Here is a 25065-nt window from a genome sequence, read left to right as displayed (position 1 = left end):
TTGTGAGAGAAGATTACGAGTGACATTCAGCCGCTAGTCCCATGGGGAAAAGCCTTAGATGACCCACTCTTGAACCAGCATGTATTGTTACACACATTTGTGTCTAAGCTTCTGGAATGCACTGTGATTTTTACAATTCGGATGATTTAGTCAAACACATTACCAGATTACGTTCATCTGCATCAGTTCGACCACACTTAAGACCTAAGAAACTATTGTCAAGGATGTGTTTATTTTGCACGAAATGTAATACTGTTTGATGAGAGTATAAAAAACCTTAGAAAAAAATAAGTGACCTTAGGGTAACCAAAATGGAAAGACTGAGAAGTATTAGAAGCTTATGTGAATACCACAGCTACATTCATGCTCATCTGATTTAATTCCACTGAAATTTGTCCAAAAAGATATGAGTGGCAAACCTTCTGGAAAACCACAGAACTGGAAAAAAGTGTAGTTTCTCACTGAGTCATCCATTTGGAGAAAAGAACAATGTTTTATCCATAAAGAGCTTTGCTCTCCTTTGCTTAATTTTTATTCCGCCCTCGGGATAAATTGTGGCTGAGTCATACTGAAGCTCAACATATATGTCAGTGATCTGATTGGAAAAACACGGTAAAAATATGAAATACCTTTTATATTAGCAGAAAAATACTAAACTAAAAGTTTTACCAATAAGTACCACAGACAGTATGACATGAGATTAGATTCCACTCATACCAGTAGCTTGAGCCGCTTCATAGTGGCTTTCATTGTTAAATCACATGACCAGCTGGTTCGACTACATCTTGACTTCTCCTTCCATATTAATACAAAATAAACTGACTGAATGAAAAGTAAATTTCTGCAATTAGCAACTAAAAAAACTTTTGTGTGATGCTGCATCAATGCCCCAAAAGTCAGTATAACTCCAAGGTAACTGTCCTATCGACCTGACAGACCTGCATAAATATTTATATAAAAAGTTCAACTAAATGCATTGTTAGATTTGTCCCTTCAATATTCAAATGAATATTATCTGATTTTGCAAAAATATTCGATTCCTTGAGCGTTTACAGAATTAATCTGAGGCTAAATCTCTCCTTCAACGGGCAGCATCTGCAACCAATCCAAAACACTATGTAGGTCAAGTTCCCACCACCCTGCACAGAGACTGGCTGAGCTCTGGCACATCCACAAAATCTCCTGCTCTCATTACACAAAGGGATTTCAGCTAGAACTCATTGTTGAACAGTTCCCACAACTGGAATTAAAAAATGGGCACTCTGATCTGAGGACAAGAAATGTGCAAAAGATTATGATAAAAAGTGACGAATAAATGAATCGCTGGAGGCGAGGCCTGAACTGACCGATGAAAGGTGACTGAAAAGAAAGGCAGAAATGCAAGATCTCCAAAATAATGCAATATATGGAAAGGCTCAGGCTCATTCTATTGTTAATACTTCGCACACACATTCTTCATAACAACAACCTCAGTGATCATTTGAATCCAACAAGCCCTCATTCAGGAAGAAAGCGTCTACTGAAACAACAGCCCAGCCAGGAGGCTGACCGGTCCAGCGAAATACACAGATGCACAGAAAAACTGAGGCATAGAGAAGTATGAGAGCGAGTGAGAGAGAATTTCGTATTCAGCAATGAGTACAAAAAAGCTTTTATCCTGTGCATCTGCATTACCTCGACAGTGTCTGAAAGGCACAATCGAGGCTTTGTGAGGACAAGATTCTTGGTCATAATCAAAATCAGTGAGTATAGCATCAGTTCCACTTGATGTTTCAAATAAAGGTCACCTACGGGTTAGGCACACAACACAGTGTAAAGAGGCCAAAGGGGTGTTGATATTTAGCCAATATTCTCACTGTTATTGTGTAGTATCATCCTCCAATGTTCCACCAGGAGAAACCCCCTCCAAGATCTGGCTGTAAACGTGTGTGTACCACATGTTTTTAGACAAAAAGCCTGAAACAGCTCTTTTTCTAGTGCTCCATTTAATGTGTGTAAAGGTATTACTGTATAATCCATGTATGAGAATAAACAGGATGTATTATTGCTGAAAGCAACAAAAATTAAGTGCTTTTATCCACATCATGATAATAAACCAATACTTCCGGGAATACCATACAAAATGTTCTTGTGTGTATACGGACAGATTGACATCTACAAGTTTGTTTCGTGTGTGTATGCTTGTGTGTGTGCTTGCACGTGTTATTATTTTGGATGAAAGCGAGATAAATAATGAGGTGTAATGGAAGAAATATGCTATGATGTATTAAGAAGGAGAAGTGCAGCACAGAGTACATATGGAATTCATCAGAGATGAGAAGTGTCTGTAGTCCTGCTTGGCAGTAGATCTGCTACAACTTACTAACCCTGCACCCTGGGAGGGCGAGTATGTTTTAGTTCCCATTCAATTTTCCCATACACTCATAATGATAGTTTCTCATGTATCACAGTGTATTGTTCATGTGTATGCTTGTGAAACAACATGGTATATATTATAAATACCAAATGCCCAGTGGTCTTTCAGTGTATACTATACAATTTATATTATTTTATACCTTTGCTGAATATGATACAATAAATTCGAAAAGTTTTAGATATAAAATAGTGTAAGCATTTATCTACATATTCTCCATCTTGACCATTGCTGCAGTGAAATATGGAGTGAGATTAGAACAGCTGGCATTAAAATGTAAAGCAGATGGGAGATGTAAAATATAGTTCAACGCATAAAACTGTTGAACTGTGAAAGAAAATTTCATTTAAATATAGACATGATGAGGACACAAAATACATGTCTGTCTTCTTATTGTTGACTAACACTATTAGGACCCAATCATGAAAATAATGACTTCAAACATATTAAGCAAATCTGTGAAAAGCCTGATTTGCCAAACATGCGACATCAGTGATTCACTGCAAATTATCTGCAGGCCATAACAATAACAATAACACAACAGAGATTTACAGTTAGAGTTTACAAATATTTTTATGAAAAACACAGATTAGCCTATAAACCTATTTCATATCATTTGCAGCTTCTTATTTGGTTTTCAGAACACGAATAAAGTCATCATTTCTTTTTATGAAATGGTTGAATTTTTCTAAAAACGTCAGAAGATGGGCAAAACAATTAAATATGCAAATTACAGAATTATGAAAAAAATACACTAAAATCAATTGGAATGTAATAGATAACTGTTACATATATGTTACCTATTCAGTAAATTAGTTCATTTTGAAATCATAAAACTTTTATTTTGCCGCTTTAACAATTGCAGTTGTTTTTTATTCTAAAGCTCTATTTTGTGCCAGGGAATTGAAAAATATGTTATTCTTGGGTTGTAACTTGTGTCAAGTTGTTTGCTGACATCTAGTGGTGAAAAACCAATTCATGTGAATAATTTAAAATAAGGAAATTCTTATTTGGAATTATAATTATTCCAAACTGAAGTATTCATTGCATTACACTGGGGCTCCCTCTAATGTGAGGTATTTTAATCAACAAGATGGCATGAAGCAGGCGTGTCCAAAGTTGGCCGGTGTTCTGCAGTTTAGCTTCAACCCTTATCAAAGCAGCTAATCAAGATCTCACTTTGCAAATTAGAACCTCCTAGAGTCATGTGTGTTGAGGCAAGTTGTAGCTAAACTCTGCGGGACTCCGCAAATATTGAATCCGGGCATTTGTTAGAAATTAAGAACCAAAACATATTTGCTATGCACACCAAGAAAACAAGATTCAATTGTCTTTTTTTAAACAAACTTTAATGAATAGATTGAACCATCTCATACTGGGGTAGAGCTTGAAGATCTCACCATAACAACATGCTTTGAGAGTTACACGGTCTTCAGGCCTCACATCCCAGCAACTGGTTTACTGTCAGGCCTTCACTAATGTGCAAATCTACACAAACATGTGCTTCCGAGGAGACAAACCAAGCTTCTCCAAACCAATACAACAAGATTCACTTCAGACATATGATGTAAAAAAAAAACTAAACCATAATAAAAAACAATATGTAGAATATTTATCAATCACATAAATTTAAACCAGACACATTTATTCCCTCTACAATGTGAAATTGTAGAGGGATGTTCCATTTATGTCCATTATAGAGAAAAAGAGAATTGTGGTTCTGTCATTCAGATGAAGATCTAAACAAATAAAGGACACAGAAAAAAAAGTAAACCGTGAAAATGTGTCTAAATTCGATCTAACTTCTCACTAAGAAATTCCTCAACGCTGTCTGTGTTCCACTTGAGGATGCTGAGTTCTTCAGCAATGTTCCCACTATCGTCCAGCAGCTTTAGTACAGGGTCTGAGCCTCTAACATACTGCAATAGTGCAAAAAGAAAGATATCAACATTTAGTTGAAGCAAAAATGAAATCATACATTTTTAAAAAATCCTAATTATTTACAAAGAAATGTTAACCTTGATTTGAAGACCCCTGAACATCTTTGGCTTGTCGCTCCTGACAAAAGCTAAAAAAAAAGATTTACAAAAGTGATTGGACACCAAAGAGTAAAAAAGCAAACACTTTAGTCCAGGCAGTGGTCTCTGCCACACAACAAGACAGACAGGTGAGTGAAGCAGCTGCTATATGAAAAACAAACTTTGAAGCATTTTAAATGTACAAGAACTTCATCACACTTTGGAAAAGTATATTTTATAAATACAAACGGAGCGACTGTTTAACCAACTATTAACTTTAAAGTATTGGCCACTTTTGTTACAAATATTAAAAAATCCTCAATCTACCTTGGACTTGAGGGAACCTCCCCAATTTTCATCCACAGACCTCAAGGATGGCTCCCGGGTAAAGCTGGATAAAAAAATGTGGCAGACAACAATTTATGAGTCTTAACGGGATTGTATTTATTTTTTGCTTCATTGATCTGGCTTACGGTGAAATGTTACACACACCTTCCTCGACTCCAGTTGAGCCTCCTCTTGACAGCATTGCCTGCAGGGAAGATCTAACTGGTGCAGATTGAATTGACCCAGGAGATCACAAGAGCTACACAAGAGATTGCTGGAGAAACCCAGCTCCCTACACGCATCTGAGGAGAGCTCTGCTCCATAGGCTGCGAGCTGGAAAACATTTTAAAGACATTAAGCACATTAGAAAACCCAACACATACACAATCATGTTAACAACTTTTATATGCGCGTTTGAAATTCTCAGCTGTTCTTTGACATACAAGGGTCATAAAAACCAAAGGAAAGAGCAAATGGAGAGCAAACCACAGGTGCAAAGTTTTGCAACAAAAAAAGGCTTTAGTAACAACTATGAAAACAAAGGTTTGCTGTTGAGACGTCACACTTCAGCACAAAATGAAACCGCAGATATACGACTTGACATGTTAGCGAATACACTTCTCCGTTCCCTGATCGTGGATGGTTGCAGATAAGACATACTGGTTGTTTGGAAAATGTTGAAATTAAGACCAGTGATGTTTAATGTCATTAACAGACATTAAACAGCGATATTACACTTCTATGCATCATTAACGCAATTAGCCGGTTAACGTTGTATGGTTGAGCCACGTCATGAGCTAACGTTAGCGAACCGGCTAACCAGAGGCTTCAACTTTAAAGATTCACAAATTACCCCGTACTGTCCATTTTATGCAATGCCAGAGTATCCGCTATCAAAGTCTTAAATCTAGACGTGCATTTTATTCGCCTACCGTTTGTAAAAGCGGCAGTAACCAGAACAGGTACACCTCCCCCGCCATCAGTAAGTGCGTTTCTTTTCCTGACTGCGAGTTTTCCAGGAAGTACGTCACACACAAACCGTTTTAGCTTTTTTTCACCAATGTATATTTATAATACAAAGATATGTATTGACAAACACGGATATACTGTTAACTTGACTGTGTTGTTTTCTGGCCCATTGTAATATAGAAAGTTCGCAAAGTTGAGTGAAATGGGATTCTCCAGTCACAGAGCGACAGCTGAGCGAGTGACGTCACGCCATTCGAATACGCATGCGCACTGACACAACGTGATTCCGCTGCCCAGATTTAACAACAACAGAGCAACACTGCTGCTGCTCAAGTGCAGTCTGAGATTAAAGGAATCCGAGTTACACTGTGTTTAAGGGCATCTGCTCGATGAGGCTGTGAGTGTAACGTTACACTGCTGTATAGTTTGCTGTCTGTGATACACTCGAGGGCTGTGACTCCGAGGATCATGAAGTAGCATCGTTGTTGTCCGTTGCATCCGTGAACTATCTGTCATCAACTTCTCAATGCCATCTCTGCGTTGGATTCTTTGATGGGGTTTCTACGGATAAAGATGCCACCCAAGTTTCAACTTCTGGCTCTGTTGGCCTTCGGGATTGCAATGATCTTCTTGGAGAATCAAATTCAGAAGCTCGAGGAGTCACGGGGGAAGCTGGGTGAGATGTTTTTATATCGCTATACAGGGCTGCACGATTAATCGTATTTTAATCGTGATAACGTTTTATGGGTCCCACAATTAATTGAGCATAATCGTTGTGATACTGATGTGTACAGAAAATTATCACAAAGCGTGTATCTTTTAAACTGACTATTTACAGAGAAATGTTTACTACTTTAATACTTTTTTGCAAAACCCACAGACAAGCATTAAGGGTGACCAATCGTAATGATTTATAAAAGAACAAGAAATCTAAAATGGAGTAGCGAGGTTTCATTCCGAATGTCACAAAATGTAAATTTTTGTGGTGGAGTGTTTAGATGATTGACACAATATTGATGGTAGGTAACAAGCATCCATCCATCTATCCATCTATCCATCTATCCATCTATCCATCTATCCATCTATCCATCTATCCATCTATCTATCTATCTATCTATCTATCTATCTATCTATCTATCTATCTATCTAATCTATCTATCACAACTGCATTTGCATTCATACAAGATATAATATCAGTTTAGTATGGTATGCACAAAACCTACCACTATTACACAGATGCGCAATACATTGTATATATTAAAGTAAGGGCCAATAATATTGTCCATTCTAAACAGAACAATTAAAGCAACAGGCTGATAGTCTGTGAGCTTTTGGTTTTGCTGTCATTCAAAGGCCAACTGTCTAACAAGTTCATGATACAAGTCAAACTCACACATGCCTGGAGTGATTGGATATGGGCTATTTAGTGTTCACCACGGCTATTCTGAATGCTTTACCATTTTGACGGCAATACATTACACATCATATCTGTTTTACAGCACCTTCACTGATACAACCCATAGTTTTGTCACAGACAAGTTATGTCATGCTTTGTCTGATTAACGGTCATTCGATTAAATATGGCAAGCAGGTTTCTAGCATGTTAAGTTGTTAGTGTCAACTAAGATGTGGTCTATGTATAGTTCAACAACTGAAGAGGAATATGAGACACATTAGCAGACCGAGAGGTAAGGGTAAAGGTTTTCCATCTGCTTAAAACTTGAGAGAGCTGACAGCCTTGGCTCTTTCTGAATTTTATGTTGTTTTTTCAACCTTTTGTCCTTTCTCATAGTAGTTAATTGCAACAAATGAGATCTGTTTTGTGATTGTGCTTTTTGAGTTGTTGAGAAATTGATTTACCATGTTTTTCCATTTGATCCAACGATGGCAGATGACATGCACTCTCCACTGTTCATTAGCATTGGAAAGTTATTTGATATTTAACCTGATATTTGTTTGTCTCACTAATGGAAGTTCAGGTCTGTGCTGTTTTTAGCCCTGATGGGGCTGCGGACGAACCCAAGCCATATTTTGTGGCTTGGCACACACTACATTGACTACTGTGTTTATGACGTCTCTGTGAAAGCTCTGCTGATTGTTAAAAAGTTTTTGGAGCCCACGAATGACATGTAACCTAAACAAATACTTTGCTTCCCCCAGAGACATAAGTAACACTGTAGGGTTTTGTAGGCTGCATAGATTATAAATATGTTTAAAAAAGATACGTATGCATCAAGGCATTTTTTATTTTTCTTTGGTTCTCCTTAAGTTATAAATAATAGATCTCTAAATTTTGTTGTATACGTTTCTCCATGTCGCTAAATCTAGGGGTGAGGTGTCTACACCCTGAATTTATAGGGGCGTGATATGTAAATTACGACCCATTTCAGCCGCCACATTTATCAAGGTACGATCATTTGTACGATGAGATTGGCGGCTTACGAATGTTTGATGAATCACACGTAAACCCTTTCGTAAGACGATTTCTGTGCACGGATCTGCGCACGTTTCTACGTTAGATTGATAAATGAGGCCCAGTGTTCTTTCAATTTTATCTTAGAAGAAGTTTATACATACTAATCATACTTGTATGTAGCAAATCTCACACAAAATTAACCAAATACATTTTTTGATAATGAAACTATCAGACCTTGTTTATTGAGTGTCAGCACAAAAAGTACCCCAAATCAAGACTGTATTGTAGTCTCCCTTTTAGATTTTACTTACTTTATCTTTTGAATGATAGTAACCCGAACTGGGTTATTGGAAATGCATCAATCATTGTATAACTTGTCAGGTTTGACAGCTGAAAGGGATAAATTCTCCTCTCCTCCTGGTCAGTTTGACACTTGAAGATATTACATTTCATTCCCTCATCTTATTATTTTGGGCCTTTACTGGATGCCACTCGCCTTTCACACATATATACATGCATTTTAAGTGTCATATCACAAGTCAAGGTTAAATATTTCTGTTTTATAAAACATTTTAACAAAATTTGTACTTCTGAAATGGTGCTCAAAGCCATAACGTGTTTGATGTCCAATAAAAGTGAACCTTTATTTGAAAAGGCTATAAACACGGTCAGCCTGAGGGTCCAAACACTGCCTGACCTGACTGTTTCTAAATGAGCGCTTTTTCATTCAGCAAAATGCAGCAGTTGTGTGTCTCTCAGTGGGAAATAGGTAATGATTCAGACTGATTTTCTCATTAACTTGCAATTATATTATTGCATTAAGCTAGGTATTGCAGCAGTAATGAGAAATAAGATGATAAAGCGGCCTGCCACAGTCTTTCATTAAATACTTTAGCCTTGACTCATCTTTTATCGCAACCAGTTGAACAATTCCCTGTTACAGCTCATTACACATTGTAAATTATAGGATTGTTAAAGCAATTAATACAACCAATACAAAAGGTGGATTTATATTTCTTAACGTTTTTTGTTATTGTAAACATTTTAAGATAGTTTTCCTTGCAGTTTTAAATATCTAGATAAGTTTTAGCATTTTGGATGTGAATAGTTAATATTCGGAATATATACTCTCTGAGAATGTATTTATTACCAGTATCATCTTCTTATATTGTCCTAAACTCCTGTGGATAGAGTCCAGACATCAGACAAATATCAGTCTATACACAGGGTTTTTTTTTTTTTTTAGATGAGGCAAATACACGTGTTATGGATGTGACAAAAAGGATACAGTTTTTGAGAGACAGCCTACTTTGTAGGTTTCTGTAAATTAAAACAGACAGAAGCAATAACTCAACAAATGTAAAAGGGATGACTTCATTGAGCGTAAAACTTAAGTTAAAAAGTTATTTTAATTTCATTTTCAAGCGCCCATTTATGAGGAATGTGTACCGTTATGAGTGTGGATGTGTCATTCTGAAAGCAGCACTAACCTGACTATAGAATTCATACAGTATAAGGCTTATCAAAAACTTTTACAGAGACCTCTCAAACGTTTGGTACTAAAAACATTATTGTAAATTGAATCTTTGCATGGAATTGCTCTTTTCTAGAGCAACAAGTTAAGGCTGCTAAGTCTGTCATAATGTGGCATAGCAACAGTTGTTGTCATGGGTGCCACCAGCTGTCTGTGTGGTGGTTTGTACTGGAGACTTCTGTGGGTTTTTTTGACCCAAGAGCCGAGAGTTGAGTGGGAATCTGCTGTGCTTGATATCATCACCTTACAGGAGCAGCTGCTCGGACACCAGACTGCGTTCGCACGTTACTGTCAACACATTATATAAACTGTCAAGTTTCCATCCTGAGGTCCCTTGAGTTCCAAGGCCAGAAAACTTTTTCAGTTTCTAATTTACTGACAAAGCCTATATTTTCTCCATACAACAGAATCAGAAAGGGTCATTATTTTGTTTTTATTTCACTATTTGTTTTATGTGTAATTTTGAATATATATTATTTTATCTAAAATGACAACAATTTTAAAGCATAATTGCTTCTTTGTACGTTTCTTGTAAAATGTTTCTGTTACTCTTTTGATTTAAAGTAATATTTTGAAAATAGATTGCAAGGTATCTTGCAATGCTGTGTCAGTTATTTAAATAAATTATGCAAAAATTTCCCCTCATCCTAGAGACCTTATTGTCGTTTAACATCTTTCACCCCTCCATTGCAGAACGAGCTATTGCCAGACATGAGATACGAGAGATAGAACAACGGCACGTTCAGGAAGGGGTGAAAGAGAACTTAATGGAGGAGGAAGATTTGGTGATTATCTACAACCGAGTACCCAAAACAGCCAGTACCTCCTTCACCAACATCGCCTATGACCTCTGCAGCAGAAACCATTACCATGTGTTGCACATTAATACCACCAAAAACAACCCCGTCATGTCCCTTCAGGACCAGGTTAGAGAGACTTTTGTCTTGTTTGTTTAGATGAAACTCTTAATTGGTTATTTCTTAACTTGTTCATTTTATTTGTTTTGCAGGTCCGGCTTGTAAAGAATGTGACGTTATGGAAGGAGATGAAGCCTGCTTTTTACCATGGACATGTGTCCTTTCTTGACTTCACTAAGTGCGTGCTGTGTGCTAGCCATTCTCCTTTATTCAAATTCCCTTAATCTGTTGTGGTCAATTTCTTTGCACGAATGGAAACAAAATGCTGTTTAGAGTGGTTTCAGATTTTGTGTTCATTGCCAACACAAAACAGTGATTTGGCAACATTCTGCATAATTTACATTACACATTTTGGTCAATTGCAAGGAAAAGGCAAAGCGGTGCACCAATTAAAGCAAATTCTTAAACCATATACCTACAGTACTGTGCAAATATCCCACGTTAATAGTTTACACCCAAAAATGGTTTAATCCAATTATTTATATTATGTTATTACTTCACAGGCAGGTTTCTTCACGCATCTTTGAGACATTGCAACAGTTGTTTTTGATTGAGTCTGTTTTACTTTTTTCCTCTTTCTTTATGTAATAATACACAGATTTAATAATGGTGAGACCAGATCTTTGTTTGGAGCACTGGCTGTTATCACACTCCATGTGCATACAAAAATCTCACTGTATTATTACAAAAAATGGCAAAAGGAATGTTTGTATTTTCCTACTACAGCAAAATATAAAAATAACTGGCTTAAAGAGGGGGTAACTCCAGCATTTTCTGCCAATCTTATATTAATCTTTAGGACCTATAGAGAAGTACTGCATACCTTGTTTCTTTGAAGAGTATTTAGTTTGATGGGCGCAGCCTTTCTCCCACTCTCGCAGGTTGGTGCATGGGCGTGCTCTTTTTCTCGTTCTTGCTGGTTGACGCATGGGCACGCTTTTCCAGGAGAATTATCCTATAAGGGACTAAGATGGAATTTCATGTTAGAAAAAAACCTTCTGAAACCTATACGAACCCTATGGGGTTGGTTCGAGCACAGAAATACTACTCTATACGTCCAACTCATTTTTTGATAAGTTGATCATGTTAAGCATGAGAAGCCTGCATGTTTAACAAGAAGTCAGAATGCAGGAAACAGTTTCACCACCCCTTTAAACCATTTTTTTAAAATACTAAAATGCCTATAAAAATTCAGAGACGCTTATACACATGCATGCATTAAAGAAAACATCAAATTTGGAAGAGGGAAGAATATCAGTGTTCATTTATGGAGTATAAAACTTGAATATGTTCATTTTCTTTGCTAGATTTGGAGTAAAGAAAAAGCCAATTTACATTAATGTTATCCGAGACCCCATTGAACGTCTGGTGTCTTATTACTACTTCCTGCGCTTTGGTGATGACTACAGACCAGGCTTACGGCGCAGGAAGCAAGGAGACAAAAAGGTCAGCCTGTCTTTAATTTAGAAGTTACATAGTTTTATGAGAGCTGTTTGCCTAAATGAATTGTTCTTGCTTATATGTATTTATATTCACAAAATGCATTGATTATTATTTTAATAAGTTTAATTTTGCTGTCAATATTATTGTCATGTAAAGTTGACTTTTCAAGTGATTGTGTCATTCTGTAAACATCTGTAATTTGTAGACCTTTGATGAGTGTGTAGCTGCTGGAGGGTCTGACTGTGCTCCAGAGAAGCTATGGCTTCAGATTCCCTTCTTCTGTGGTCACTACTCTGAGTGCTGGTAGGATTCATAATTCTTTGTCTTATTGAATCTACCACTTTTTGGACTCTCCTAATTATCTTTTTTTTTATAGGAACATTGGCAACAAATGGGCTTTGGAGCAAGCCAAATACAATCTGGTCAATGAATATATGCTTGTTGGAGTGACAGAGGAGTTGGAGGACTTTGTTATGATGTTGGAGGCTGCTCTTCCTCGTTTTTTTAAGGGAGCCACAGAGCTCTACCGAACAGGTATGATTGCAGTATTAATGCAAGCGTCAACATAATGCCAACAGACCTTTCTACAACAACCCAGATTAGTTGTAGTTGTGAAAAAAGAGGTCAGAAATTCGACATCTGGCCATAGTGTTGAGGAAGTGTCTTCACTTGTCAATGTACAGTGAATACCATGTTTGTTCTATGTTACATACACGGTAGGATGTAAAACTACTTTTAAATCCAATCTGACCATTCAGACACATTTCATAAAGTCAGATTTCAAATGGCATATGAAAATGGTTTGAATCTGTGTTGTCAAAGTCAGACTGTATTTGCTGTTCAGACAACAAAAAAAGGATGAGGTGAATTTCTAACACCATAAAAATCATAATGTGTGATAACCATCTTTACGTTGTGTTTTTCTATTTCCAAAGGGAAAAAATCACATCTAAGGAAAACTAGTGAAAAGAAGCCACCCACCAAAGAGTCAATTGCCAGATTGCAGCAGTCGGATATCTGGAAAATGGAAAATGAATTTTATGAGTTTGCACTAGAGCAGTTCCAATATGTCCGGGCCCATGCAGTGAGGGAAAAAGATGGAGAACTGTACCTACTGGCACAGAACTTTTTCTATGAGAAGATCTACCCAAAGACTACTTGAGACTCGAGTGCACTCCATCAGGCTAAATGCTGTTGTTAGAAACACTGAAAGGGAGAAAACATTCATATGTAACTCTTCTCCATCTGGATATGTACATTTAGGGCAACAGATGCTATTAAATGAAGAGTCTTCAGGCCAAATAGCTACCGTGAGCTTTAGCCCACCATACGCATCATTTTAATAAATGTTGAAGAGCTCGCAGCTGAGCTTTGAGTAACTGAGATCTTTTTATTAATGCCATCACAGCTGCTCTGCCATGTGGATTTTATACAAGTCCTGACACATTTCTGAAACGTTTTAATTTACCAACATCCATGCAATGAACTACATTTACAGTTTTGACTGAATGTTGTTCTGTTGAGAGTTATTACATCTTATGTGTCAAACAGAATACTGATGACTACTGAACATTCAAAATATTTAAAGTTCTTTATTGTAAAAGATTTACTGTACTGATATAGAAAAAAAGGAGTTATTCGAAAACTTTTCTGGTACTTTCAATAGGCTGATTATGGACAATATATGGACAGAGTAAATGAAACGCTTTACAGTGGTAAAAATACTTTTGTTCATTATTCCACAATTGCTATTGTTAATCCAGAACCGTCTTTTCACAAGCTTGTAGTTTATTCCGTTTTTATTAATTACAGAAAATCTTTTTTAATATGTGTATGTAAATACTGGTCGTTACAGTGGGACCAAACATTGAATATGGAAGGATAAATGATTGCATATGTTATTTTATTTTAAGCAACCGTATGTGCATGTGTACCATTTTATTGATATCGATCAAATGCATTTTTTATTTGCTTGTATTAATATTAGATGATTGTATCATATTTTGTAACATAATGATTGAATGGACATTTCAAATATGTGCATGTCAATCCTCTTATTTCAACATACAAATAGTTTTCTGCTTGATGATTTAGAGATGACATTGAGGTTAATTGGAAGGAACAAAATCTAACATTTGATTAGCACTGTGCCTTCTTTTTTATGACAGTAAAGCATCTGTGAGACAGAGCTGTTGCTACAGCAAGTGTAAATATCACTTGATCGCTATCTCAGCATGCTAATGGGTCACCAATGGTATTGATGGACTGTCATATGAACCTCAAAGTTGAAAAAGACAAATTTGATGATGCTATCAAAGAGAGGATCTCTCTTTATTGATAGAGGTTGTCCCAGGAACACATTCAACAAATATAGAATTTGTATATATGGTCATATCACAGATTTGAGCATGTTATACTGCATCACAGAATTTGCTTAGAAATATGTGCTGGAATTGAACTTTTGTCCTCAAAACCATGATTAATAATCAAAATATCACTATGGAGGTTTAAAAGGTGCTTATGGTGTTTTTAGAGCAATCCATAGATGAAGGAGTAATCTATACAGATAAAATGAGGTATCTGTGTGTTACAATCTCTATTTGTTGTTTTTAATTCTAGACTAAATGTGTGTGCTGCGAGTGTTTTAAAACCGAGATTTTTTTCAGTAGATTTTGTATGTCAGCCATAATAAAGACAGTCTGATTTATTCGTTTTTCTCTTTGTTATTCTTTTTACAGTTGTAATTGTAATCCTAACTATGTTAATGGTATTTTACCATCATTGTCAGTTTTTGTTTTAATCATTTTATTTTAAACACCTGAAGTAATGCCTTTGAACAGTACAATATAGGTTGGTTGTGTTATATAAATGGAAAGTAAATACTGTACATATAACTATGATAAAGATAATTGTGTTTTTCTTTTTGAAAAATAATTTCTTCATCCTCGTACATGTAGTTAATCTGAAGTGAATGGCCATTAATGCTCTTAACTCATTGACCACACTTGTGCCACAGAGTAGCTCACCATAGACATTATATAAAGGGAGACACACAAAGACATTGCTGTGACAAAGACTACCTTAGCAATGCTGTGCACAATGCAATATCCTCTCATTCGGAACCATTCCGTTATCTAATCTGAGCCAAAAACCTTTAAAGAGACGATGTGCTTTTGAGTCCGTCTTCGGGGAGCTGTAATCAGCATGACAATTAAAGTATTATTGAGTCACTTTTCAATGGCATGGCCCACGTAATTGTGTAAATAATTAAATTTTCTATTAACTCATTGTTGTCTCTTTAGCTTGCCTCTCAACACACTGGGAACAGATACCACGCTGCCTTTCAGAGATATAATTTTTCTAATTAGCACTCAAATGAAAGGCTGTCTGTAGCATCTGATGGTCATTGTCAGCGTTTTAGCTCCCACCCCGGCAAGATCATAATGGGAGATTGAGCTGTCCTTGTGACTAATAAAGGGCTATTCAAACAACCCCTTTCTATATTTGAGCGACATCAAGCGTCACTTCATTTTTAATGAACATCATAATTGTTGGGTGTAGTCAATGGGGAAAGGATACATGAATTAGGGGAATGTTTAGTTATGACTTACCACTTAGGACAATTCAGTAAATTGAATTGAAAATGTTTTTGCAATGTGAAAATAGATGGTTTTTAAACTAAATTTGGAATTGATGAAAAAGGGATGATGCAATTCATGTTGAAAATAAAAGTGCTGGTTCTCCACATAATAAACGTATTGTCTGATTGTGATGTTTATCGATATGCTCAGACCCTTAGTTAATGTGACTAGTGCTTTAACTGAAATATCACAACATGCGGCTTCTCACCAAATAATAATGGAACTGTGGAGAAACAACTGATATTCCATTTCACACTGATTTTGTTTTCCACCATTAGATTAATGACATTACATAAACATTATAATTCAGTTAATGGTGAATGCTGATCCCATTTACAGGAAGACAGGCAAAACCGACAATAATATATTACAATAATAATTTTTTAACATTCATACTTAGTCTGATGCATGTTTTTATTATTTACATTCATATTGCTAATTCCCAGCCTAGTTTCTGTTTTACTTTCAGATGTCTTAGGGAAATGTTTGCATTAATTTACTTCATTTACTTGACTGCTAAATGCATTACCAATATTTGTATTTGATAAAGTGCAACCAAAATTCTGGTTAAGAATGGTTTTGAACGACGAGGTTTGCGAAAGCAAACATCATGCATCTTCCAAATGAATCCTCACTTATGGAATTTTCTACATTTGAAGACTTGCTTCCAATAGCGACATAAATAATGAGTGACAATTATTTCTCTCCCACCCAATCAGAGCCGTTGAAAAATAGAGTTGCGACACACTTAGGTTAAAGGAGCGCTAGTTCCAAACAAATCCGTGCTGTCAACCTATTTGAATGGATTTTAGCGGGACAGACAACATCACTATATTTGCATAAATTTAGCTTATTGTATCGTGACACTCGGCGGCCATGTTTGCAACGCCTCTGGGCAGTTGGTTGATAGCAAGTAAGTCCTTTCTACTAGAATGGGGGAACGCAGATATTTTTATAATCTGTCCTATCAATAATCATACCTGACATGAACCGTACCATAACTTGGGTTTGCGCCGCTTAAATTGCGCTAAAAATAAAATTTCAAGATCGCTTCATCCACTGTGCATGCGCTCACGAGAGCCCCGCCACAGAAAATCGATTGACGATTGGCTCGTTTCACTTGAAGACAGCTGCCTTCGCTAAAGCGGCCATATTGAGCGTTGCATTTACATATAGGCTACTTTTATTCATTTAGCATACGCTCTAATCCAAAGTGATTTACAGGGAGTTTAGGGAGCAATAAGTGATACGTCTTACAGGAGCACTAATACAATAGGTGCTAAACAAAAGCGAGACAAATACCTGTTGAGAGCAAGAGAGATGGTTGTTTTTTTTCTTTGTTTTTCTTAATTTGTCTTTCTTGCATACCTCCCAATTCATTGTAATGGCAGTGGCTTATCTTGTTAATATTAATATCTTTCCCATGACACGAGTTACATTCCATTCTTCCATCAGCCGTCCATGCGAGTGTCGTAACTCTGTTTTTAACGGCTCGCCTCATCGCACTGCTCTCAATGTGATTTTGCCATAAAACGGTGTGAGGTGTAATTAGATTTTTAATAAAAGTAAATAAGTCTCCATTGATCATCACTCCAAATAAAACATTTAGGGCAGTTCTCTACTCTCAATTCTCTAAGAAAGTAATTGTCCTCATTTTGGCGCATGCATCTGACTGTGCGCCAGTTTTGCTATTTACAATTACATTTTGACAGCCCGTTAAAAGTTGTCAAATTCACATTATGATTGCGCTATTTAATGCTGATAACATCAATAATTGTGTTGTGTTGCATTGCTGGAGCTTGAACCAAAATATGCAGGCTGGCGATTGGCTGAATGGTGCCTGACGTCACCTCTTGGATGTTTAAAGGGGACAGACGTCCGTTGACATAGCTCAGCGGTAACTTTGAGATGCTCGGCGTGCTGGATTTACAAAAGAGACATATACGTTAAATGCCATTAAATGAAGCCTTTTTCGCCTAGAATAGATTTGTATTTCTATCACAGACAGATATGATTCGCTAAGCTTGCTGAAGTGAAGAGGATCTGTCGTTTGGCTGTGCGCGCTTTATTTGTTCAGTAATTCTGATAAAGGTAAGAGTGCGTGCTCCTGTCCAGCAAGCACGTATAGTTAAGATCTAATAATCTGTCTGCTATACAGAATTAACATAGGCTAGTTGTTTAAGTTCTTTCATACCGAGTAACTGTAATAATCATTTGCTGTTCTCTATATGTAATCTGAACAAATGTTTCATAACAATCTATTCTAGGCAGTGACCCATTTATTATGATAAACACAGCCGGCAATAAACAGCCACCTGAGGACAGAATGGGGGCCCTGGCATGGAAATGCTGTGTTGGATGCGGATGCAATATTTCTGACCGGTTCCTCTTGTTTGCTTTGGATGGATACTGGCACTTCCACTGTCTTAAGTGCTCCTGCTGTCAAGCCCAGTTGGCAGAAATTGGCTCATCTTGTTTCACGAAGCGTGGCTTGATTCTCTGCAAAAGTGACTATATAAGGTCTGAGTACAGGAACGCTCTCTTTTGTTAATAGCATCTATATGATTTACAATCATAACACTACATAACTGAGAGCAGTTAATGCATGCATCTTATATGGTTTTCAGCAACTGTAACAGTACAATTATAAGACTGAAGCTGTATGTAAGCAGCAGAGATTGGGAGGTTTCCCTCTCAACTATATACAATCAAACGGCATCAATAACAGTTTTAAAGCAGCAAATTGCTCTCTGTGTTACATTAGTAACATAGTAACATTACATAAGTAACATTGTAACATAGCCTAAATAAAAGAAGCGACTTGGTTATTAAAAGATTGTTTTATATTCTGATTGTGCTGTTCACTACAGACTATTTGGTAACAGTGGAGCCTGCATGGCTTGCAGAAAATCCATCCCAGCAAGTGAAATGGTTATGCGAGCACAAGACAATGTGTTTCATGTCAAGGTATGCCATTAAAATGCACTTCATTAATTCATCTATGATGTTCATTCATTGTTTTATATATTTGTATGTATAGCTTGGAGGCTGATGTGCAAAACTGTGGCTTGTAACTTGTGTTCTGCATTGCAACGTTCACACCTGTCTCTTAACTTTTTGTTACAGTGTTTTATTTGCTCCGTCTGCCATAACCAGTTAGTACCTGGTGACCGTTTTCACTATGTGAATGGAAAGCTATTCTGTGAGCGAGACACGCCAGCAGCTTGTGCACACCGAAACGACCACTTGGATTCACTCATGGAGCACAAAATACCAGAACAGAAGATCTAGTTTTATATTCAGGACTTCACATAACTCCGTAGTTGCTTCATCAGCTGCAGACAATTTGATGAAAGTTGAATATTGTGGAAATCAACGTGTGCGATAATGTATCGCAGTTTAAATGAGGTTAACCATCGGAGCTGAAAAGCAATCAGTGAGCATCCTTGCGTATCATAATCAATTATGAATTGGTTTGTACAGAATGACCTTTCTTATGCATATTGTGGACCTGCTTTCATTGGGTTGTGGTATTAGTCTACTGCGGTTCACTGTACTGAACTTCAGTATCCCTGCAACTGTGCCTGTTTATAGAGTAGACTGGAAAATGCCATCTTCCACTGGTTTGTGAGTGATGTTTATCTTTTGGTAATGGGGTGGCTGTACTCAACCTGATGTCAGTACAGAAGCATCCAAGAAGTCCAATTATCTTTGCGAATCTATTTAATTTTCTGTATGTATTTGAATAAAAGGATTTATGTGATGTTTCTTCTCTGCTAAAGAAAAATTTGTAATAAGAATTTAACCATTTCAAGTTTTAAGTGTGTTGTTTACTAAGTAATGTTAACTTTATTGGCAATAGTCAAAATCCTAACAAAATGTTTAAAGCATCGTCATAACATGAAAAATAACAAAGTTTCATAAACTTGGGCGAACCGAAAACATTGGAAACAGCCCCCTCTGTCGGCAAAAAGCGAAACTGTCACTTATGATGGCCACGTTAAATCAGAGTTTCCAAACCTGCAAGTAATGTGGATTTTAAACATGCACTGAAGATGTAAAAAGCTTTACACAAACCAATCTAAAAAACATAATCTTTTTTGTAGCTCAGGGGTAAAGTGCATGGCGCTATAACGCCAAGGTCATGGTTTAGATCCCAGGGATTGCACATTCTCAGAAACAAATGTATAATATAATGCAATGGAAGTCCCTTTGGATAAAAGCGTCTGCCAAATGCATAAATGTAAAAGCTTTACACAAAACTATTTTAGGGTTAGGCTCCATTGTATCACCTACTTGTTGTAAAACTGATTTTCTTCTTGTAACACAGAGAACCAGAGTAGATTCGCTTTTATATTTTGATACTTTTTCACCAACTGTAAATTAATATTACTAACATGGATGTGCATTATACATTTATTTACACTTCTAGAGTAAATATTAGTATTTTATATGAAAGGTGTTCCTCCTTCAGAATAAATCTAGATTCAGTGTTTCATCTTATATAAAAGTCAGAAACTAAATAGTGCTATAGAACAAAGCTTAATGAATTTATTTGACTAAAAACAAATCAAAATTAAATATAGGCTCTGACCCATTTATATAGATGAAACCAAAACAGATTAAAAAGTGTGCATTAGAATAATCCCTATAGATGCCAGTGTTTATAGTGGTCATCCTATAGAATAAGTCTTAAAGAGTCTTAAAACAGAATAAGCCCCCCAAAAGAGTGGTGCTGCTCATATAGATCAGACTGTTGTGGGGAAATCTCACCCCAGAAATTGTGTTTGTGAAACATGTATTGATCACATGATCGGAGGGTGGACGGGTCGTGGCTGAACTGGGTGCGGGAACAGAAACTTGCACTTGGGGCGTTCTGCCACCCGCCTCCCCTTTCCATATTAGCAGCGGCTGCGTTATGTGTCGTGTTCATCCCAGACGCAGGGATCTTTGCATTGAGCTCGACTCTACCCGTGCTTTTACAACAAAACAAGACCATAACCATGGGACTCCAAGCATCTCCCGGTCACTCGGAGGATCGTACCCCAAATAAAGCGCTTTTCGTTTGAGACGGGAAACACAAGACTTGTTTTCTGGGAGTGACTCACCTCCCCTTCCCCACAGAGTTTGATTCAAAAGAGTTCACAACCAAGATGGCCGCCGATTCCATGCAGGTAGGAAAAGTTTTTTATTTCATGAAATATTGACGCTAGATTATTAAAGTGTGCACCCGGACCTTAAGGTTTTATAGGCATTATTTGGGCTCTACGCGCAACTCTCTCCGTGTCTGTACGAGTTTTGCTTTAGGGAGAAGCTGCTGCTCCTGCCGCCGCAGAGCTCATAACATGGGAAAACGGAATGGGCCTCAAAACACTCATGACATTAATATGGAAGATGTATTTACCCCGTTGGAGTGAAGTAGTGTCTATATAAGAACCCGATTCATGTGCGTTTTCCCGAAGCAAACGCACGTTTGTGATGGGACAAACAAACTCAACATATGTCGGAATCGTGCACACTGGCTGTGTCTCAACTTTCGCAGACATTATTTGCTGATGCAGTATTTGCCTCCCTATACCGTAAAACTTTCTTGTTGTTTACTGGGAAGTTAAGAATTTATGCAGATTTGACTTCTACTCTTTCACTGTTATTAATAGTTTTATACTAGGCATCAAGATAAACAGCAAGTGTTTACAACGTACACTTTTCCTTTAACAGTTTATCCCCAGAGAGATACATACAAACTGAACTAAATTGTATGTAAATAGTTCTTTCTGTTTTAGAAATGGTTTTATGACTTGTCTCACTGCAATATGTCGTAACAGTGCTGTGAAATAAGACTTTCTGGTCAAGGTGGTTTATTTGATAGAGTCCTGTCAATTTTATGGTCAGAAACATGCATCATTATTTCATTATGCAACAAGATTTCAGAAATAGAAGAAACTTTTGTGGTTGCCTGGTATGCAGAACCGTGGTGACAGATGTCATTTTGCTTGGGCGGTAGTAAGATGTGTAAATGTGCAAGTTGTTGCCCACAAGTTATACATTCAGTGCAAAATACTAAAGGATCAAATATTCTTTATCCTTAAACATGTGCTGTATCAGTTGATTGTTTTTATATTGTGCCCATTTTGGTTGTCTTGCACAGCACATGTGAGGAAGAGATAAGGTGTAACTTGGTTTTCCTACAGATAATACCTAATGTAGGAACGAAGTTTCCTGTCCCATGAGTCACACTTGTATGTACAAGCCGAGTGTCAAAACATTTACATCAGTTATTTTTATTTAGTTTCTTTGCCCGTGTGGAATTTCAAAAGCTCCATTGGGTGTAAACAAGATCATCACCAGAGATACAGGTTCAGAAGATTCGCACTTTAAATTTGCACATTTGCACATTTTCCAGACCTGAACAAGCACATTCTGCTGAACGTTTTTGAGGCGAAATATGTGCCTTGTTTTCAGCTTTATTTACGCTTACACTTTCCCCTAGACTAGAGGAAGATTAGAGGACCTGTGCTAGTTCTCATGTTGTCTGTGAGCTGGTGAAGAGCTGTCTAAGCAGGATTTGGCTCACCCACTCAAACCAGTTATCCTACCTGCTGATGTCAGTGATATGTTGTTACTTTATGTGTTTGTTTATCTGTGTGTGTGTATTCATGAGGACATGCTTATGGGCTTAGTGTGCAGGATGCGGTGGAGGATAATGAATGCCATCTAATGACTAATGTTACTGCAGGTGATAATTGTGAACTTTCTTACCATGAATGGTTAATCTACATTTATTTTCAAGCAAAGCAAAGATGAGATCATATCAAGTCATTGTTGGATTTGTCAGCAAGTCCTTATCGCAAAATTAACCGCGATTGAGTGATTGTGTCTTAGCCTTTTTTATTTTGAAGGGATTTATTTTACGGTAATGAGAGGCTGACTGTAGGCGATAATGTTTATTGGACATCTATCAAGTAAATAAGTGATCATGAAACGTGGTTAAATTGTTATTTAAAAGCTGCAATCTGTACACTGTTGTTGTTGGTGTGAAAGTAAACAAAAACAATTATTGAGCAAGTATCAAATATCTCTGAATCATAATAGTAAGCTTTTAATAATTATTTATTTTAGCTGTTTTATTCGATTTTGTGGGAAATGTAAATTTGACGTCATTTGAATTCAACCCATGCAAAGATAAGTAGTTAGTTAAGAAGATAAAGTAACCTGCGATTTTTGTGTGTCAGACAAAGATGGTGATGTACAATAAAGGCAAACACTGCAGCTTTAAATTTGATTAGGTAAAGACAGTATGTTCAGAGGCGCTCACTGAAGAGAGGATTATCGCATCATCGATTATATATATTTCTTTTTTACTGGAAATACGTTATTTAGATGTAGAGCTCTTTAACTATTATAATCTTATGCAAAATACAAGTTTTTTTAACATAATCTTTGTGTGTACTGTGTAAAATAATTATTTATATATAAACACAAACGTGCAGGTATAATTTTAAGAAATTATTTATATGGTGAGAAAATTCTGTCTTCATTTACTCACCCTCAAATTGTTCTATATCTGTATACATTTGTTCTGATGAACACAGAGAAATATATTTGGATTTTTATTTCTGGGACATTATTGACTTCCATAGTGAAAAAACTTATTTTGTTTCAGTTGAACACAAAATGAGATATTTAAAGAATGTAGGAAAGCAAACAGTTCTGGGGCACCTTTGACTATCATTATAATTTTTCTACGTTAGTCAATGATGTCCCAGACAGACAGATATCTTTTTTGTGTGGACTATCCCTTTTAAATGTAATTGTCTGTGCACTAAATTGTCTATATCTTTGTTTATTTTGTACAGGCTCACATGGTTTCGGAGCGGCTGGGCCTGGGGCACAACCTTGACCTGTCTGATACCATGGTGCAGCAGAAGCTGGATGGAATCAAGGAGCAGATCAAGAGGGAGATCCGGAAAGAGCTGAAAATCAAAGAGGGGGTGGAGAACCTAAGAAAGGTCACCACGGAAAAAAAGAGACTGGCTTATGTTGATAATATGCTCAAAAAGTCCAACAAGAAGTTAGAAGAGCTGCATCAAGAGCTGCAGGAACTCAACGCACACATCGTGGTAAAGGATCCAGAGGATCTTCTTTTAGGTATGAACAAAACTGTTGTCAGAAAACTACTTCAACCATAAGATAGATACATATAAATGGCAGTCGTCGTGGCAACACCCACTTGTTGTTTAAAAAAAAAATGTGGAATGGATTTATTAGACTAATACCAGATGTAGCCATTCATAAAACTATAGTATAGAGTGGTTACAGTTCACTTCCCTGAGCTGTGATGTGCAGCAACATCTTTTAGACTATATTATGGTTAACTACATTCACCATCTTGCCTTGATAGGCACATTCTCATACACACAGTATCAACTGTAGCCTGGCATGAAAAGCATATCTGATGAGAATGGCCTTTTGTTTGGTGACACAGCAGTAGAGGAATGTGCACTGCGTGTCACACCTCTATTTCGACCTCATCTGTCCATCTCCGCTAATCAGAAATCAGCCGATCTTCTTATAGACACTGTTGGAAGACAACAGTGCTCTAGTTTGAGTCCTTCACTGAAGTCATAGTCACTTACTGTATCTCCATGATGACAGTGGAGTGGGTGAGGCTGCTTCACGCTGGAATCCTGCAGTGACCCGGGTGAAGCCCTTTGTTTGAATGGGCCCTGCCTTTGTGTTGTTTATATCCCATTTCTGTTTTTTGCATGCTTGCTGAACCACTAAGGAAGATTATTACTTATTTCCCAGAGTTAAAGAAAAGGTCACCCAAAGGTCAGACCACCCACTGTTGGTGTGGATTATGATTTGGGTCAGTGTCTAAAGATATCTTGCATATGCCCAAATCTGAAACTGGGGAACAAGATTATTTTTCACATATTGTTAACTTTTGTTCGCATAGGGTATGCTAGCTAACTTAGTTTTACAAAAACATAAAGGAAACTGTTTGTCATACAAGTGCATTAGTATAAATGGAGAGGGAACAGTGAGAAGGCTCATGTTATGTGTCAGGTTTATGTTCTAGTACATGTGTTTGCCAAAGGTATTACATGCAGGCATCTATAGATGTATACACTCTCAGTTTATCTTTACTATACACGCTTGGTTTCTGTGTCTGGTAGGTATATGTTAGATGTCAGGCCACTTAGCTGCAGGTAATCCTGTCAGTTCGTCACTGGATCCGTTGAGTGAGCGTGTACAGGCCGGCCCGGTTCCTAGCGTTAAAGTCAAGCGGTTCTAGACAGTGATCTCACATGTTAAAATGTAATCATATTTTTTTTCTAGTTATTGTCAAAAAGCAAGCAAACAACACGTGCCACCTAGCATTAG

General features: G+C 37.0%; 4 protein-coding genes across 5 annotated transcripts in view; 3 read left to right on the top strand and 1 right to left on the bottom strand.

The window, feature by feature from the left end:
* Positions 1-3740: 3740 nt before the first annotated feature.
* On the bottom strand, positions 3741-6389 carry selenof (selenoprotein F). Its single transcript, XM_079452500.1, has 5 exons — positions 5691-6389; positions 4924-5091; positions 4759-4822; positions 4432-4481; positions 3741-4332 (listed from the first exon to the last, which is right to left on the bottom strand). Exons 1-5 carry the CDS (start codon positions 5736-5738, stop codon positions 4201-4203), a joined length of 462 nt encoding a protein of 153 aa, XP_079308626.1. The 5' UTR covers positions 5739-6389; the 3' UTR covers positions 3741-4200.
* hs2st1a (heparan sulfate 2-O-sulfotransferase 1a) lies at positions 6016-14936 on the top strand. The gene is made up of 7 exons (XM_079452499.1): positions 6016-6403; positions 10371-10603; positions 10687-10772; positions 11902-12040; positions 12243-12340; positions 12414-12571; positions 12973-14936. The coding sequence occupies exons 1-7, from the start codon at positions 6280-6282 to the stop codon at positions 13197-13199; spliced, it is 1065 nt and encodes a 354-aa protein (XP_079308625.1). The 5' UTR covers positions 6016-6279; the 3' UTR covers positions 13200-14936.
* Positions 14937-16554: 1618 nt separating this feature from the next.
* Positions 16555-18969, top strand: lmo4 (LIM domain only 4; the record flags this gene model as incomplete). The annotated part of the gene is made up of 4 exons (XM_079451952.1): positions 16555-16591; positions 17946-18198; positions 18549-18645; positions 18805-18969. The coding sequence occupies 4 exons, from the start codon at positions 16555-16557 to the stop codon at positions 18967-18969; spliced, it is 552 nt and encodes a 183-aa protein (XP_079308078.1).
* Positions 18970-20447: 1478 nt separating this feature from the next.
* The window catches only part of pkn2a (protein kinase N2a), a 20424-nt gene continuing 15806 nt past the window's right edge, over positions 20448-25065 (top strand). The window contains exons 1-2 of one of the 2 annotated variants that reach the window (XM_079453233.1): positions 20448-20852; positions 23535-23826. In XM_079453233.1, the coding sequence (XP_079309359.1) occupies positions 20832-20852; positions 23535-23826 (313 nt within the window). In that variant the 5' untranslated portion in view covers positions 20448-20831. Of the gene's footprint in view, positions 20853-22328; positions 22415-23534; positions 23827-25065 lie in introns of those variants that run through there. The other variant, XM_079453234.1, reaches the window with a different exon arrangement.

The sequence above is a fragment of the Barbatula barbatula genome (genome assembly GCF_947034865.1).
Source record: "Barbatula barbatula genome assembly, chromosome: 3".
Taxonomy (NCBI): Eukaryota; Metazoa; Chordata; class Actinopteri; order Cypriniformes; family Nemacheilidae; genus Barbatula; species Barbatula barbatula.
This window is presented reverse-complemented; position numbering and strand designations above follow the sequence as displayed.

What these genes read in the sequence shown, in the direction of transcription:
- hs2st1a (XM_079452499.1), top strand. Translation starts at nt 6,280, where the DNA reads ATGGGGTTTCTACGGATAAAGATGCCACCCAAGTTTCAACTTCTGGCT. An exon ending in GGAGTCACGGGGGAAGCTGG is followed by an intron (nt 6,404 to 10,370) that starts GTGAGATGTTTT and finishes CCTCCATTGCAG; the next exon opens with AACGAGCTATTGCCAGACAT. An exon ending in CACAGAGCTCTACCGAACAG is followed by an intron (nt 12,572 to 12,972) that starts GTATGATTGCAG and finishes CTATTTCCAAAG; the next exon opens with GGAAAAAATCACATCTAAGG.